The sequence below is a fragment of the Diadema antillarum genome, unplaced genomic scaffold (genome assembly GCF_040938485.1).
Source record: "Diadema antillarum isolate AM-2024a unplaced genomic scaffold, OU_Dant_1.0 seq00000521_RagTag, whole genome shotgun sequence".
NCBI lineage: Eukaryota > Metazoa > Echinodermata > Echinoidea > Diadematoida > Diadematidae > Diadema > Diadema antillarum.
Window position 1 is genome coordinate 167,181 of NW_027271473.1, and position 17,820 is coordinate 185,000.

Here is a 17,820-nt window from a genome sequence, read left to right on the forward strand (position 1 = left end):
ATTTTTACTTTTAATTGAGCCCGTTCCCAACCACCACTTAAAGTTGCTGCTGACTTTGCATGCAGGTAGGTTGCTGGTGTTATTGTTTGGGTTAGGTTAACCAGTTTCAACATTTCATCACGATAACCAACAAAGTGAAATCACTACAGCAAGAAGTGACATTTTAACTGCACAATCATATGTGAGCATTCTCACTGCACGCTTGTTCTTCAGGTCTGAGACTGGGAACAATCAAGACGTCCGTCCACCTCCCGTTCCCGGAGCTTTTCCAGGAGGGGACGACAGTGTTCCGACCTCCCCAGGAAATCAGAGAGATCTTCAGGTCAAAGGGCATCGACCTCTCAAAGCCCCTGACCACCACCTGCAACGTGGGCGTGACCGCCAACATGCTCACCCTGGGCGCCTTCGTCGCTGGGAAAGAGGATGTGGCGGTCTACGACGGCTCCTGGAACGAGTTCTCGCAGAGGGCACCAGACGATGCCGTTAATATCGCCACTCTCAGGGAAGAATGATTCTAGTGGCAGGGTCGCGTCGTTTTGTGTTTTTCTCATGCAGTTTGTGTGCTGTGTTCTAAATGTTCTTCTCCAAATGTCAGCAACAACACCAGTTACTGCGTTCCAACTAATCATCATCACCACATGTCTTAATTTTTACTGAACACAGCACCCTATCTTTCTGTTTTCTGACATCACAGTGTGGCCATGACTTGATCTCAATCATTGGTACCACTTGAAAACCATTACAACTACAGGTACTACCCACTACATAATGTCAACTAGTATTGATAGTAACTGTAACTACTTGTACTGCAACTTAAACCTACTGCTTACTACACTATACCTCTTGTAATACTTTCATTACTTATACTGTATAAGCTATTATTTTCGCAAGGGTTTAATTTTCCCAAATTTCTCGAATCACTGTTGGACCGTGAATTCAACAACATGCGAAAATATTGCCAAGAGGTAGGCTACTAGTAAACTTACATAGAGCCTCTGTGTCAATTCATGAAAACAACATCTCGCGAAAAAATGTCCATGACCCGCTCATTCATAAAAATGTCTTTTTACGCGAAAACAATAGCTTATATAGTATGATCTCTACCTCCACTACTATATAAGTAGTAGGCCCTATTGTATGTGCAAAAAAAAAAATATATACTATGTACTGCTTACTACCTCTTTTACTGTTGTTATCACTACTACTCCTTTGCTGATATACTAGTAGTAGCAGTTGAAGTAGTAGTGCTGCAAATGCACTTCAAGTGGAATAACTAGCATGTCCTATGCAATACACTTGAAACCTTAAGATATGAATCACATCAGAAGTCTTGTATTTATTCATGTATAGATACCCATGGCACCACACAGAGGACTGAAAACAAAGATAGGAGTTCCTTGAGCTTCCTGTAACTGTAAAACCACAAATATTTGCACCATGAAACTTCGGTGAATTTTCAAAGGAGCCAAGATTTGTGAAAATAAAATGAACACCAAAATGGCTGTCTATATGCACAAAACCACATTGACTGCCTGTCACCAGTTTGCAATATTTTCATGCCGCGACTATATGATTTTACAGTAATTTTTTTTGGGAAAGATACAGCATTATCTTTCCATTAAGAAATAAACAGACAAATACACAAACACACAAACAAACAAACAAACAAACAAACAAACAAACAAACAAACAAAACATCAGTATCAACTGATGTTAGGGTCAATCTTAGTTTCCAAAGTTCTAGCACAGCTATGGTAAAAGTTTTGGAACTTACCCCCAAACATGAACATGGTGCCACAGTCAGTGAAGAGGACAGTGATGACCGTCCAGGCGGCCTGGCAGCTGGTCAACACCCCACACAGCTGCAGGCCCATCATGATGCAGCCTAGCGCTGCGGCTGTCCTATCCAAATCTGAACATCATCATCATTGTTGTCCAGATAAAATGAGAAAAGAGACATGAATTCATGATTTCACATTGGATGGGGTGGCCTACATCTTATTCACCTGCATCATAATTTACAAAGTTATTCATCTTTTATTGATGGCCAGATGTAACACTGTAAAAAAAAAGAACCTGATTGTTCTGCAATAAAATTCACACAAATAAATCTGCTGCCTGTTGCATAAAACATTTAACCTGAGAAAACTCTGGTAAGAACTGAATACTCAGGTTAGTATGATGCTGCCACAAAACTCTGTTAAAAATCAACCCGAGTTTTTCTCAGGTAAAAAGATTTATGCAACAAGCCCCTGTTCTTTTCTACACTTAGTTTTAACACACTGCCCTGTAAAGTGTACATGGTGGGAAGGTTAAGAAGTATAAGTAGGGAATATTGCACTCTGTAATCAGGAGTGATGCATTCTCTGTTTTTATATGTTTCCCTTCTGTGCATTCAAAACTTTGATTACTGTAAAAGTGGAAATTTTTGCGCAAGTAATTTTTCATGCTCGGCCTGGTTAAGATGGTGTGTGAGTGTTTCAAATTCTGTAGAATCAAAGCATACAGTAATAGTACGATCATAGCAAGCACAAAATATTGCCTGTTTTTATTTTCACACAAGTTTCATGTCGTGCAAAATGCATTAAAAAAAATCCACTTTCATAGTACAGTACTCTCCGTGTAATCGGATATCGCTTAAACGGGTACTCCGTTTAATTGGGAAGAAATGTCGAAGTCAGTTCCAATGCACATTAAAATTACCTGATAATCGGGTTGCCTCTCCGCATAAATGGGTAAATAATTTTCTTCTAATATACTTTCTACCCACATTTTATCACAGATACAAAACTTTAAGAAATCATGATTGTCAAATTTTCCACGTTAGCGAGGAGTCTATAGTCCAACCACAGAGTTTTATGAAGACATATTTGTCCATAAAAAGAGTGTAAATTATTGCTCCTGACTGAGCAAGTGTAAGGCATGTATAATGTGCCGTGCCAGCACAGCATACAGTGTAGGTTTTCGATGCAGTGTACAATGCATGTACACACACATTGTGTGTGTCAAATGTGAATGAGACGTGTTCTTCTGTTAATCGGGTACTCCGCTTAATCGGGTAAGAAACGCTTTGCCCGAGCCTACCCGATTATGCGGAGAGTACTGTATTTGCCTCCACAGTACAATTTACCTCCTCAGTAGTTGGTATACAATTATTTGTGAGTTGTTATTGCGTTCTTCACTTTTCAGTCTTGCCTGTACATGTATATAGGCAGCCTTTCACGGTCATTTGGTGCTACACAATGGGCATTTATGCTTTGGTCAGTTTATTGCAGTAATGGCCAGTCTTTCAAATAAAGGAATATCTTATGATGGAAATAGACATCAGGGCTTGTGGCAGACAGGGTGTGGTTACATTCTTAGTAGGACATAAAAGTAATGGCAACCTCATTTTGGCTGATCAAATGCTATAGATGAATGTAAATACTAATTTGTGCTTGTGCTCATGGAAAAACACATTATTTGATTGTGTACATTGCCTGGAATTATCTGAAATCAGATCAGTACAATGCAAATACATACTGGTAATGAGTTAAGCTGTGTTGATTACACAAGAAAATTACAGATGCAATCAAATAAGATTTATCATGTAATCAATGTTTGTTTCTGTTGAAATTCTTATTTACAAACTGCTCAATAAAATGAGAAAGGTACTCTATCAAACTTGTCAATCATGTTTTCCTATTACAAAATGGAGTTTAATTGTAGATCCACTTGGGCCCAAAGCAAAGTTACATACAAACATAAATCCCTTCATTTACCATGGGAAACATTGTCAACCTTTTTTTTTTTTTTGCCACAAACCCATCAAGATTTCTCTTCCCTTTCATACAATAGCAAGTTTGGCATTCAACAGCCATGGCCACAATGGCAAAACTTCTGAAAGTTCAAGTTTGTCAAAGTTTGGCAAGTCTGAACGCAAACTTCTCAAAAAAAACTTCCATAGAAACTTCTTTCAAAAATTCCCAACCCACACAGTTGAAGTTTGTGCAGTCTGAATGCAAGCAGCTGAAATTATGTGAAGTCTGTCACATCACTGGTCACCTTCCTGTTTACGGTGCCTCAGAAGCTGTCAGATGGTGCTGGCTTTCTGTTTTGTTGGCCACGCACACCACTGAACCAAACTTTGAGAACCTATTGAGAACTTAAACTTCAAGAAGTTAGGCTGCCAGTGTGAACAGATGAGCAAACTTCGCTAAGTGTCTTTGGAGTTAAAATTCTCATAATGTGATAGTGGCTGATGAAATTCAAAAGCTAATCTTGAGTATTGGTTACTGGATTTTCCAAGAAATCATTCAAATGATCATCAAGCAAGTTTATGGAAAATTCAGATTCAGACCATGAAGCTGGCCACAATTGTATAACTTTTACCTGTGCATGAAACATCTATCAACAACACAGAAAAGTGCATCCAAATGCATCACGGTTACAGCAGTTTGAGGGAGAATCCATACATTGAATTTTTAAGTCTAGATGTTGCTCCAGTCCAACTAACCTGTTTTCCTGATGACATGTGAAGTAGATTACAAAAAAAAATGCTATATAAAAGATAACCTCAAGCATTGTTAAAAACTCAGATTTAGAGCGATAGAAGGATGACATCATACAGGTCTTCCTTGAATGCAAAGAAAAAAAAAAAACCTCTGTACACATGTGATATCATATCAAAGAGGATGATTTGCTGTTTTGTTGTTTTTTTACACATGATATGAGTGAGTTCCACAATGATAGCAAAACCTTGCACAGGAAACTTTAAAGGGCTGAAAGTATACCAGGGAATATACAAATATACATGTTGGTTTTTGTTGCATACACTGATAATGGTATGCTGTAATATTTATGCAATTTAAAATAACACAAACACACACACAGGAAAAATATACATATAGCATGACAAATAACCATTGGGGTATCGAACAAAATATCATGATGAATCAAAACGTGTTAACCTTCCTGGGTTTACCACTCTAAAAATAGCTACACTGATCCTATTTGCAAAAACAAAAACAAAACAAAAACTTTGGCTAATAGAAATGAAAGAGTTAAGAATACTTACAGTACAACGTTCTGTGGTAGCCAAGGCCAGGAAGAGCAGGATTTGGTGTTTGTGTAAAATTGTATGTTATACATCTGACTACAGCTGAAATGGAAATCATGCAAAGAAGGAGAGATAAAAAAGAGAAGAATATATCTAATATATCAATCCAAGTTGTCTGTTCACATTCTTCTCTTTATTTCTTAAAGGGATGGCATATCATTGGTTGAGGCGAGGATTCAGCTGTGATTTTTTTTTTTGTGAGATACTTAGAAACAACTATATGAAATGTCACAATTCTAAGAGGAATTCAAAGTTTATTTCATGAAAATCAGTTTTGAAATGGCTGAGATATCCACTAACAAAGTAAAACAGAACAATCCTATTACCTAACGGTGAGTCCCACCTTTTATTAGGATTGCTTTGTTTTGGATATTTCAACCATTTCAAAACCAATTTTCATTAAATAAGCTTTGAATTCCTCTTAGGATTATGCTCTTTCATATTTCATAAGAGGTTTCTCATTATCTAAAAAAAAAAAATCATCATTAAAAAAAAAATGTTGGAAACCTGAAGCTCCATCTCAGCCAAAACTGTAACACCCTTTAAACTTTTTAAGGACATCAATTTGTAACAGCTTGAAGGCAAACACAGTTTCAACTAGACCGGACTGGAATGACATTTTGGTTAAAAGCCGTTCCATGTCTCTGCTGACTTTAACCCGTTGAGGACAAGTCCCGAGTATACTCGGGCAGGTGTCTATGGGAATAATTGCGTGTTGTAGCATAATCAAACCGTCCTCAACGGGTTAATGAAGAAAATAAATTGAAATAGGATCGTTTACATTTCATTGTAATTATACACTGTCTACTCTAATACTCAATGAAAGATTTGGAAATTTAGATTCCGGTGACAGGACATTTGCTCCTGCAACAATTGCTCCAATCTTACTTTCTCTGAGGAATTAGGGTTAGGGTTAGGGTTGTGATCTCTAGGGTTTTAGGTTTAGTTTTATGTGAGGATTAGGATTAGGGTTTTGGTTATGTTTGTGGGTAGAATTTACATTTGGCTTTAATAGCGTGCAGATACTTTTTGGGAGCAATTGTCACAGGAGCAAATGTCATGGCACAAAAGATTTATGTTGTTTGCCATTGGACAATGATGTCACTTGCAACATCATTCATAGAGAATCGCCAATTGCAAATATCATTTGCATTTACGCTTCACCACGACACACATTTAATAGAGAGAATCACTGATCATATTAAAACATACTGTTTAAATGCATTTTGAATTGGTGTTCTGAAATGCCATTTATATCAAAACATTTCCGGATGCAACCATGTTTTGAGCTAAACATGTTTCAAAAGCCTGATTGTTGCCCCCCCCCCCCCAAAAAAAAAGAGAAAAAGTTAGGCACAAATGCACCCTTAGACTCTTTAATAAGGAGGAGTTTTCCATGTTTCAGTAAAGTGACATGAATACCAACTTTCATTGTGTCTGTCATTCTTCCACACATACCATGAAGGTGACTTTACTCACCTTGCACACATTACCATTCTATAAATCTCAACAGGGACAGATTTGAGAGTGCAGTATCAAACCTCCACTACCGTATCATATAACTTCATGCTGATAAAACATGACATACCCTTTATCAACCTGTTAAGTGTTGGAAATTTTCAAGCATGAATGGTTCTCATAACTCTTTTCTAACAGATAAAAAGTTTGGGGAGTATCACCATAAAACTTAATGAGGATTTTACCGTTACAGGGCATTCAGACGCAAAAAATTTATACGAGAACGGTATAGCTATACCACAACGGTATAGCTATACGATGAATTTATATGTCTGAACGCTGACTAACGAAACGACGTATAGCGAAATGACGGTCAGAGCATTGTTTCGAACTAGAACTCGATAACGAATCAGCATTCCGTGTGTGTCTGAACGTATGGCGACCATAGAATGGCGTAACTGGGTGGGGCTTAATGGTAGCGCGCACGAAAGGTGACCCCTGTCACCTTGAGCCGTCACTCATGACTATAACAGCATGAGCAGTGGGAAATTGCACATCTATAAGAACGGTCAAAATTAGTGTCTGAATGGTCCGACGGCTGTACGATGATTCTTGATACGTCGTTTTGTTATTGAGTTTTGGTATCAAATGGCATGCGTCTGAATAGGGGGTGAGCTACACCATGTATAACCCATCATTAAGACATCAACAGTAACAATTATCACCTTCTTTATGACCTCATTAATCAGAGGCAGTCATTGTGGCAATTGAAAAGCTGGTACCCACCATACCAGCATGTGTAAGGGAACTTTTAGCAGAAAGGGCTGATACACACATTACACATACACACACATCACAACTGTAAACACAAACACACACACACACACACACACACACACACATTGGGATGACATAATGTAGGGTGCCTACATGTGCATGTTATGGGGGGGGGGGGGGAGGGGGAACAAGAGCACCACTAATGCGAACTGCACGTGTACAGTTGGGTACTGTGGGAATAATCAATGGTATACATCTGTCTTCCCTGTACCTATTCTCCTGAGTCATCAAAGATGCCAGCACCTAGACATTGATGGACGTAATAATAGAAAAGCAATATTATTATATATATACTTTGTAGAACCATAGTTATTGAAAAAGCACTGAAAAATGCAATTTGACATTCAGGCTTTGACAATCACCTGCAAATTGCTTCATAATTTTGTCCCCAATTCATTGTCAATTTAAATCTCAACTGCAATATAATCTCCGTAATGATAACAAAATAATTACTCTCCCCAAACTATGTACAATTTTTCATAGAAATAGTACATTATATTCAACTCCTAAACTCCTTGAACTATCTCCCTGCAGAGTTTGTTCAGGGCAATATAAGTGATATTACATTGTTTATGACAGAAATTAAGAATTTTAGTGCTTTATGCTAGCAATAATGTACAATTAAATATGCCAAAAATGTTCTCACTGACAAGTTAGTCTAATTCTATTAGGTAACTCCACAATGGCCCGAATTCACGAAGGTGGTACAAATGAAACCATGGTTTAAACCATGGACAAAAATCATGGCACCAAGTGTGGCACAGAATATTTTGTTACAAAATTGGTCATTTCGTCGACAAAATGACCGTTTTGATAATGAAATCATAATTTCGTGGACGAAATGTTCATTTAGTTACAAAATGTTGTCATTTCGTTACAAAATAATCATTTCATCAAAGAAATGACAGATTTCGTAACAAAATATTCCATGCGACACTTGGCGCTCCATGGTTTTTGTCCATGGTTTAAACCATGGTTTCATTTGTACCACCTTCGTGAATTCGGGCCATTGTGTCCTGTTTAAAGGTTTCATTTTGTCACTCAAAACCTTTAAACCTATTGGCACTGTTTGTGACATACAATGTATCCGTTATTTTCTAATCTTTGTATATTTCTGTATGTAATCATTTTCTTCAGTTCCATCTTGATTTCTTTTTATCTTCAACATTTTGATTACCTCTACATACTTGCTGTAACTTTGTAATAAATGACTACTTTGTCATAAATGTTCACAGCCTTCCTGAAAGCCAGCTAAAAGGTAAGCACATGCTTTTTACTCCATGTTTAAATATTAAAACAAGCAAGCAAACATGCACAAACACACACACACACACACACACACACACACACACACACACATGCTCATTAAATACATTTGTTTCTATATTATATATTCATCATGTATATCATATCATACAAGAGAAAGAAACAGATTTTACCAAGGGGGATATAGTACAAATTATTGGAAAAGGATTTAAACATTTATACATAAAACATCAAATACAGCTGTAGAGGTGCAGCATTTTTTTCCTTTTAAATAAATAATCCACCAGTCCCATAAAACTGTAATGTCAACATGATACAACATTGTATGTGCTCATTTCATGTTTGGACAAGGGATTAGGTGGTATATCAGTTTACATACAACTTAAACATGCATACTGTCAGTTGATTTGCTAACAAGCTTGGTATATCTATAATGTACATAATGCACAATATATATTATACACATATCTGTACACCAACCTTATAAGCATAATAATCAATATTTATATTCATGACTGTACTGTGTTTTTAAGTTATTAATTCAATCCTTTCTTTAATTATTAATACAATCCTTTCATATTATCAAACTTTCAGTATGATTTGTCCATCATTACACACCTTTTACTGTCTGTACTGTCTTTACAGTGGTTGATGTATGCTTGCTTCTTATTGATTGGTTGTAATGAATCAAAATCATTAAAGTTTCATCTTTGTAGCACTCATGAATGTACTGATTTTATAAAGACATACCTATGTTTAAATATTCAGAACAAATTCTACATACAGATCTCACATTCAAGATAACTTAATACGAATTGGAACTAAATCAAACACGTAGAATATAAGAAGTTTTAAAATCTTGACGTACAATGAAGAATACATACTACATGTGTACAAGTACTTAGTAATTGTTATTAAAGTTAGTCAAGGGTTACCTTTTCATGACACAGTAAACGTTGGTTACAGTCAAATAAAATGTATAGTGTACATCATAAGAGCTAATGATGTTAAAGGGACTGTACAGTACTGGTTGAGGTGGGGATTCATGTTTTGAACATTCTTAGGTGAGATAGTGAGAAACATCTCATGAAATATGAAAGAGCATGTAATTTTAAAAAGGATTCAACGTTTATTTGATGAAAATTGGTGTTCAAATGGCTGAGATATCCAAAAAAGTGCTAATAATAAAAGGCGACATGCCCCACCTTTATTAGGATCTCTTTGTTTCACCTTGTTTTTGGATATCTCAGCCATTTCAAAACCGATTTTCATCAAATAAACTTTTGATACCCCTTAGAATTGCATGATCTTTGACATCTCATAGAGTACTTTCTGAATATCTCGCAAAACGTTAAAAGCAAAATTCTCACCTCGACCAGAACTGTACATACCCTTTAAAATGTCACAAGTCTCCCATATTCCTAGACAATACTCATCAGAAGAAAAGAGCTCCCCTATAAATCTATGGAGACACAGCATTATTCTGAGCACCTTGGAGATGGTATATTACCAAAGGTTTAATTAATGATGTTCTTTCATCTGTTTATAATGTCATTTAATTTGATATCAGTGCTGCCTAGGGTAAATTATTTTTTTCAAAGGTTCCATTTCTTTCCATAAAAACAAGAATCACTAAAATCTTTATTTGTGAAGATGAGATTGACAAAAAGCAGAAAAATACTGATTTTATGAATCATTTGCATCAAAACATTGTAAAATTGCAATAAAAGGTAATTATATATAAAGGGTGCATGTGGTTGAAGTGTAAATCATAGTCCAAGACAAGAATTTCATGACTCTTTTCTACAAACAACAACAACAACAATCAGGGATTTGTAAGACAATGACATCATTGCTTTTTTATATCTTCATCAATGTGGCTGCCATTAATATTTACTTTTTCCATGGAACAAAAAAAAAATACTTTGAAATCCTACAACTTACCAATTCTTGTACAGTTGTATACAGTGTATGTCTGATTTTCATGAACCCGCTAACATTCTGTTTGTCATACTTTCTACTATCAATCAAGTTATTAAGTAAACTTGAATATTGAATGAAATTTGTAAACATTCAGAACATTAAAGTACTGTATTTCACGACTCAAGAAAACTTAATTGACATTTGCCTATCCTGAGACCCACAAGCATTTTTTTTTCCCCCAGGCAACAACATCTGTGTTTCTCTTGTCCCATTTGAGCAAATATTGACAGATTATAATGTTATCTCCTCATATGCTCAGATAAGGTTATGGATTTATTCAGGACAGATTACTTTGCGAGTACTCTGTGAAGGACTTAATTGCAATTACCATACTTTATACACAATTATCCACACTCTTCAGGAGAACAAAAAAAAATCTTTGAATCTTATACAATACACTCGTCTGTATAAAGAACAGCATTACGGGGGGGGGGGGGGGAGGCTTTTCTCCCAATAAATTGACATGAAATACCTTGTAGAGCAATTCGATACTTTATCATCTTTGCCTACAAAGTTGTATAATACACTAATTCTATATCTTTATAGTTTTGTTTGTTTGTATATATTGATTTGTAAGTGTGTGTGTTTTGTTTTGTGCAACCCATCCCAGAATATATCATTTGCAGTGGCTTGCTCTAGTTGCCATGTGGTAGATTCTTAATTAATTCAAGTGGTTCCACAATCATGCAATATCACCAATATAATTCATTTACACAGATTGCAGTATATGAGCTCAATAGATGTAACAATGTGCAGGGTATGAAGATGTTGCATGCATTGAATTATAGCTTGTTTCCAAACATGTTACATAATGTTGAAATGTTACCACACAATAACTGTGCCAATCACAGACAGGTAGTTAGTGTTTTAAAAGAGAAAGAGTGGTTTGACAAGCTGCAATGAAATAAATATGGTTTTTAGATCTGTTGGCTAGTTACTTTCATCCCTTCCCTCTTAAAGGGTGTGTACAGTTCTGGTCGAGGTAAGGATTTAGCTTTTAACGTTTTGCGAGATATTCAGAAACCACTCTAGGAGATATCAAAGAGCATGCAATTCTAAGGGGAATCAAAAGTTTATTTGATGAAAATCGCTTTTGAAATGGCTGAGATATCAAAAAACAACGTGAAACAAAGAGATCCTAATAAAAGGTGTGGCCTGTCACCTTTCATTATCATCACTTTTTTGGATACATTGTATCTCAGCCATTTGAAAACCAATTTTCATCAAATAAACGTTGAATCCTTCTTAAAATTACATGCTCTTTCATATTTCATAACAGGTTTCTCATTATCTCACTTTGGAATGTTATAAACCTGAATCGTCACCTCAACCAGTACTCTACAGTCCCTTTAACATTTTTGTTATTTTCTACTATAACAAGGAAAAAATATAGTCATTCACATCCTTTATCCTGATTGTATTTGATGTCAGCTCTTTTAAAGGGTATGAAATATCAGAAAATTACTGGGCTGTAAAGAATAATTGTCAGTTTCTATCAATACCATCAATGTACCTTATGGCTCATACAAATTTTATGACTTATACTGTACAGTATACAACACTGTATAGATGCATACTGTATAGTTTATCAAATTGTTGTATACCTTATTCATTCCGGGACCCTCCTCTTAATTTCCTGGGCAAGGTCATTTGGATATTGGGAAAAGCATTCCTAATTTTCTTCACCACTGAGCCCCACGATATATGTATTTATATATGAGATGTACAGTGCGATGTGCTTGCCGTTGCTCCTGCCGCAGCTTTCGTGCATCGGTACGTTTATCTCGCTGGCATGTGTACCTTGTGTGGGATGCGGGGGCCCACTCCTTCACTGGGCATGATGCCTTCCTTTGGAACTCATATTGGGATACACACATACAGCTGCACACACTTGTCACTGTTGTACACTATGTATGTACATGTACACACAGGCACATGCACACACATTCAAAGTGATGGAGTACCGCAAGGCACCACATTTTGGAGATAAAGTGGATGATGCTGGGAGGCTAAATCTGTAGTCATGAGCTTTACATCTGGATTAAAGAAACACATGTGTGTCACAATTTGATCCAGCATACACTACCTCTCTTTTTTTAATCAAACATTCACAAATTTGTCTTAAATCAAAGTCATAAAAAATAAAACTAAACTACCCCAACAACCCCCAACAAAAATGATTGTAGAATGTTTGTACAGCTAGTTCATCTCATTTTTAAAACATTATAGCTGTACCAACTGTGTAGCTATTAAGTATATGTTATGGTTTTGTTGTTGTTGTTGTTTTTTTTCATGAAAGCTAAATATCACTGCGTAAACAAAAGACAGTACTTACATGTAGTCTAGCTTTATTTGTCAGATTCACTGCCCATTTTATGTGATCAAGCTACAATGCTTCCTGCAAAGACATAACAGTCACAAACTATCATCCTGTAAGCTTTAAATACCAAATAGATTGGGTGAAACTAGAAACACAGCATATATTTACAAATTGTAATTTCCAATTGTTCTTTTTTACAGCTCTGCAAGTGCCGAGTCCTACTTAGACTTCCTACCTCTCATTCACATCTGCCACTTTCCAAATTTATTCAATTTCCTCTTCTTACTAGACATTACCTTTCCATATTTTCATTTTTGTTGAACACTGGGTGAGGCCAACCCTCTCTCCCTTTATGATGCAAATGGTGCAAAAATAATGATACCACTACCAACCTGCAACCATTCTGTATGCACAATTACATGTTGTTCCCTTACCCATCCATCACATCCATCTACTAATCTAATATTCCAGACCAGGGCCTTAATGTGTACGAATCCATCATGATACCATTAGATGACAGAGAATCTCTCATAAACCCACTCTCTCTCTCTCCCTTTCTCCCCCCCCCCCCCCCCCATCTCCCCCATCTCCCCCTTCTCTCCCCCCCCCCCCCCCATCTCCCCCTTTTCCTGCTGTATCTCTCAGTGTACAACTGTGTTATTTCAATCTCTTTCCTACCCGAAGACTCTCAACCTCCCTTCCCTGTTCACTCAATAAAACATAGAGGTATGATGCCTCATGCATCACCAGACACTGTCATGTACATGTAAGTGCACTGCAACAGTGTATGCCACCGTGAGTTTGAGAGATGTACAGTATGTGTATTAACCCCCTGAACACCAACAGCAGAATGCCATGTTGACATTGTACACAAACAGCTTGCCAATGGTTAGGGTAGAATTTGATGGAAGAAACTTGAATAAACCTGTGATTTTTTTATTTTTTTCTATCATGTTTCAATTCATATGAAGCTAGCAATTGGCATTCTCCAATAGCCTGCACCAACATTTCATCCATTACCTCTGAGGCCCCTTACAAGTAATTCTTGATAGTTAGTACATCGATACAGTATACACTGTTTTATTCATAAGCAATGGGTTAAGTTTAACTCCTGCCTGGCAAATCCGGCAATAAAAAACGAAACTGTTCATGATTTTGTTGTATCTGCCTTTATATTTGACTTAGAGACATACACTGATAAGATAAAATATTAATGGTGGTGCCTTTCCCTCTCTCATCAATATTGAGAGATGACGATATTTTCTTTGTTTTCATCTCATAAACTGTACCACTTGTACGAGTACTACTACAACTAATATTGGGTGCTCAATAAAGATGATGACAATCGAAAAAAGATTATATTTGTATGGCACTCTCCAGTGCATATTGGCATACAGGTTCATGTACACATGTAATTCACAATTTGATTCTGCCATGTCAAATTTGTGTACAATATATCTTGCAGTGGTACAAAGACAGTGCTCACTGGTTCAGCTTGAATAGAAATGTCAAATCCAAAGATCCACATTTTCTCTGTTAGGACTTCACTTTTCTGTATTCTTCAAAGCATAAATTTTGAATGACGTTCACTAAAATCTGTGTGTGTGTGTGTTTTTTTAAATATACACAACCAATAATTAGGGAGGTGATAACACTAACTGCAAAACTATTTGAATCGGATAATGTCCAACAGTTATAAGTAAGTGGACATAGCAAACTGTGCATTGGGAAAAAAATCAATTCATACAATCTGGTATCAACAGTATGTACATAATACAATGTTGTAAAGCAACTTTATCCTCCTGGAAAAAAAAAATCAATAGCAAAGCCACAATCAAAACAAATTATAAAACGAGATCAGCCATTCAAAATTATTTGCACAAAACATATTTTTATACATGTTACTTGTAGCAGCAGAAGGGCATAGACATGGTTGAGATGACCAATTTCATGTGTGTTTACAGATCACACTGTGATATCATGAAAGCAGCTCCTCTTTGTTGGTCAAATAGGGCAGTTTTGTCAATTTGGTCAAAAACAGCATGGGTTGACTGCAATGTACAGTGTAATCTGTTCATAATTCAACCATAAGCCCGTCACATACAAGTCTGTGTTGATGAGAAAAGATTAACCTGTGCTATAGAATTGGATACATTGCAGATCCATGTTCATAGTCATTATCATTTATGTACTAGTACTACTAGAGTATCTATGTACAACAAATGTAATTAACAAATTCAACCCACATGTAAACATTTTGGATAGATACTTTATGAATGATTACAAGTAGATTCTTCATTCAATAGTGGATATCATGAAATATACGTGTACAAACATATGGTGAAAGACTACATTTGTACTTGCTTTATATTTCAACAGAAGTCTAATGAACTTACACTATATGAATACAATACAAAAACTTATATGAACTTATACTGTATGAATACAATACATTTCTGCGGTGTAACATGTACAAATGCATCTAACCCCACAGTGTATCTCCTTTTTTTTCGGGGGGGGGGGGGCAAATTCAAGTTCAACAAAACATTTTACTTTTTTTTTTTGTCATTAGAATTATTCTATGAAAAGAAATAAGCATAGCCATAGGGCCTACTATTTATACTAGGCCTATTATACCTCCAATAATTTCATCAAACTCGAAATGATAACTTCCCAGAATAGCTGGTTGTTGCAGTTAGTTATTTGCTCACAAGTCTCTGTTTTTGTTTGCTTCTTTTTTTGAGCTTGAGGGACCTTATACTTATATATATGGAAAGCCATTCTTCCCAAAGGTTCCCTTGTCTTCCTGTGTTGTTCAATGTACTTCCGCTTATGATTTATTATGTATGATATTTGCATTTGAGAAAAGGAAGACAAATAATCAAAAGTTCAAGTACTGGTAAAGTTCAGGACATGTTTACAGACACTCACATGAACTCAAATGAAAGAAATTTCATTTAGTGTTAGAAAAACAGACTTACTGCACTGAAAAAAAGGTGAAAACAAACAAAAAAATCTATGAAACTTTTCCTTTTGCATGTACACACATGGTAGGTAAAGGGTAAAGGGGAAATACAGTGTAGCTTGTGAATGCAACCCCTTGTTAATCGCATAACACTATGCGTAAACGGTCATCAACAGACTAAAGAAGCAACTGTTTTACTTTACCTCATGATTTTATGTTACAGTGTATGTACTAAACAAAGGCTACATGTACGTACTTAACACATAAACTTGTCATTTCATCACACACAACTGTAATCATTTTGTTTGAGATGAAATAATTTTATAAACTGTGTTATGTTACAATGTCAATGATGTACAATGTATGTGTATTTGTAACAGTCAAAATACAAATTGTTCATCGTACAGTGAATTGCATATCAGCATCACGACATACAGCATCATACACTGTATACCTTTACATGTATATTCGTGAATATAGACACTCGTCAATAATTATGAGCAATAGAACCTAGTGAATATGCATGATATATCAGAAGGTACTAGGTAGATAGTTGCACTAAAAAAATTTTTAAAAAACACACATTCTCAATCTCACATTTGTACATTATCTGCTTCAGTCTGAATAATATCAAAATGCAAATATTCAGTGCAGTGATAAGCATATAATATGAAACATATTTTTCTGATTATGTGATAAAAATGCCAAGTATATATTCCTCTCTCAATTCTTACCGTAGGGAGGTATTGAGTCTCCCTGGGCCTGGAAGTTCACACTGGTTGTTGGAGAAGGCACAGTTGTGGAAGATGCATTAGCGTCATAATAATAACCACAGAAACTAAACAAGCCCCGGTTCCGTACCAATGCGGGAATTTCATTTAAACTGGTCTGGTTCTCGTAATAGTCCGCCAGTGCTTCAGATTGGCTATCCAGTGTCCCTGTGAGTGTTCCTTCAAACCAGTATTCTGTTCCGAGGGAAACGGATTGAAATATCAGAGATACAAATCCCGTAAGAAGTCCCAGGAGTAGAACCGCCGTTTTCCCCATTTTTCCTGCTGGTGCGTCGGGACTGGTGCATTGGTATGTATGCCAGGGCAAGCAGTGACAGCGCAGCGTTCCCCGTGTCTGTCCTGCCTGCAGTACACGATATGCGTTGCGCGAAGGTCCCGCTGTGTAATGGTATGTAGCGTTTCACGGTCTGTGTGGCATGTAGTTTGCCAACAAAATCGATATACGATAGGACCATTCATTGATTACATACAGCGTACACACCACTGCGACGTGTGGTAGAGCCATACGGCGTATATGTCGCGTAGCTCATTCTCCTCACACCGACAATGCGTAACTGACGCTACATTATAGTATGCCTTTTTATGAAATTGTGGGCCCCACGATGGAAAGTAGCAGAATGATTCGATTCACTGGTGGTGTCCTCCGGCGCGGCGGCTCGTCCGAATCCTCTTCTTCTACACTACTTCTGCCTGCGCTGCTCCATGCACTGCTCGCCGAATCGTGCTCGATGCTCTCGCCCTCACATTCGGCCCACCGAGAACGAACGGTTTACGGGTAGACTGCGACTGCTAGTTGAGTGAATTCATCGTCATCATCACTATCATCATGATTCATGTGTAAACAAACAGTAGTCTAGGTGCTAGTACACGCGCAACCTAAGGATGAACGAGTAATGGTACAAATGTTACAGTAGTAATGCAATGACAAGCTACGTGCTACTACATTTCAATAGAATAAGATCAAGAAGCGATTTCGATGGCAGACTCTACCAAAAAAGACAAGGGATCGGGAGCAACCAAGAAGTTTGCCATACCCTCCATTGCCGATATTGCTCAATATGAGACACATCGACCAAAGGTTAAGTAACATTATTTTCTTCAC

At 36.7% G+C, this 17,820-nt stretch overlaps 1 protein-coding gene across 1 annotated transcript in view; it reads right to left on the bottom strand.

Moving 5' to 3' along the window:
• Window positions 1-17,316, bottom strand: part of LOC139734279 (uncharacterized) — a 40,561-nt gene extending 23,245 nt beyond the window's left edge. Inside the window, exons 1-3 of the mRNA XM_071645075.1 lie at window positions 16,662-17,316; window positions 5,057-5,140; window positions 1,775-1,912 (exon numbers count right to left, since the gene is read on the bottom strand). Coding sequence (XP_071501176.1) covers window positions 1,775-1,912; window positions 5,057-5,140; window positions 16,662-16,974 — 535 coding nt within the window. The 5' untranslated portion in view covers window positions 16,975-17,316. The remainder of the gene's footprint in view (window positions 1-1,774; window positions 1,913-5,056; window positions 5,141-16,661) is intronic.
• Window positions 17,317-17,820: the final 504 nt, after the last annotated feature.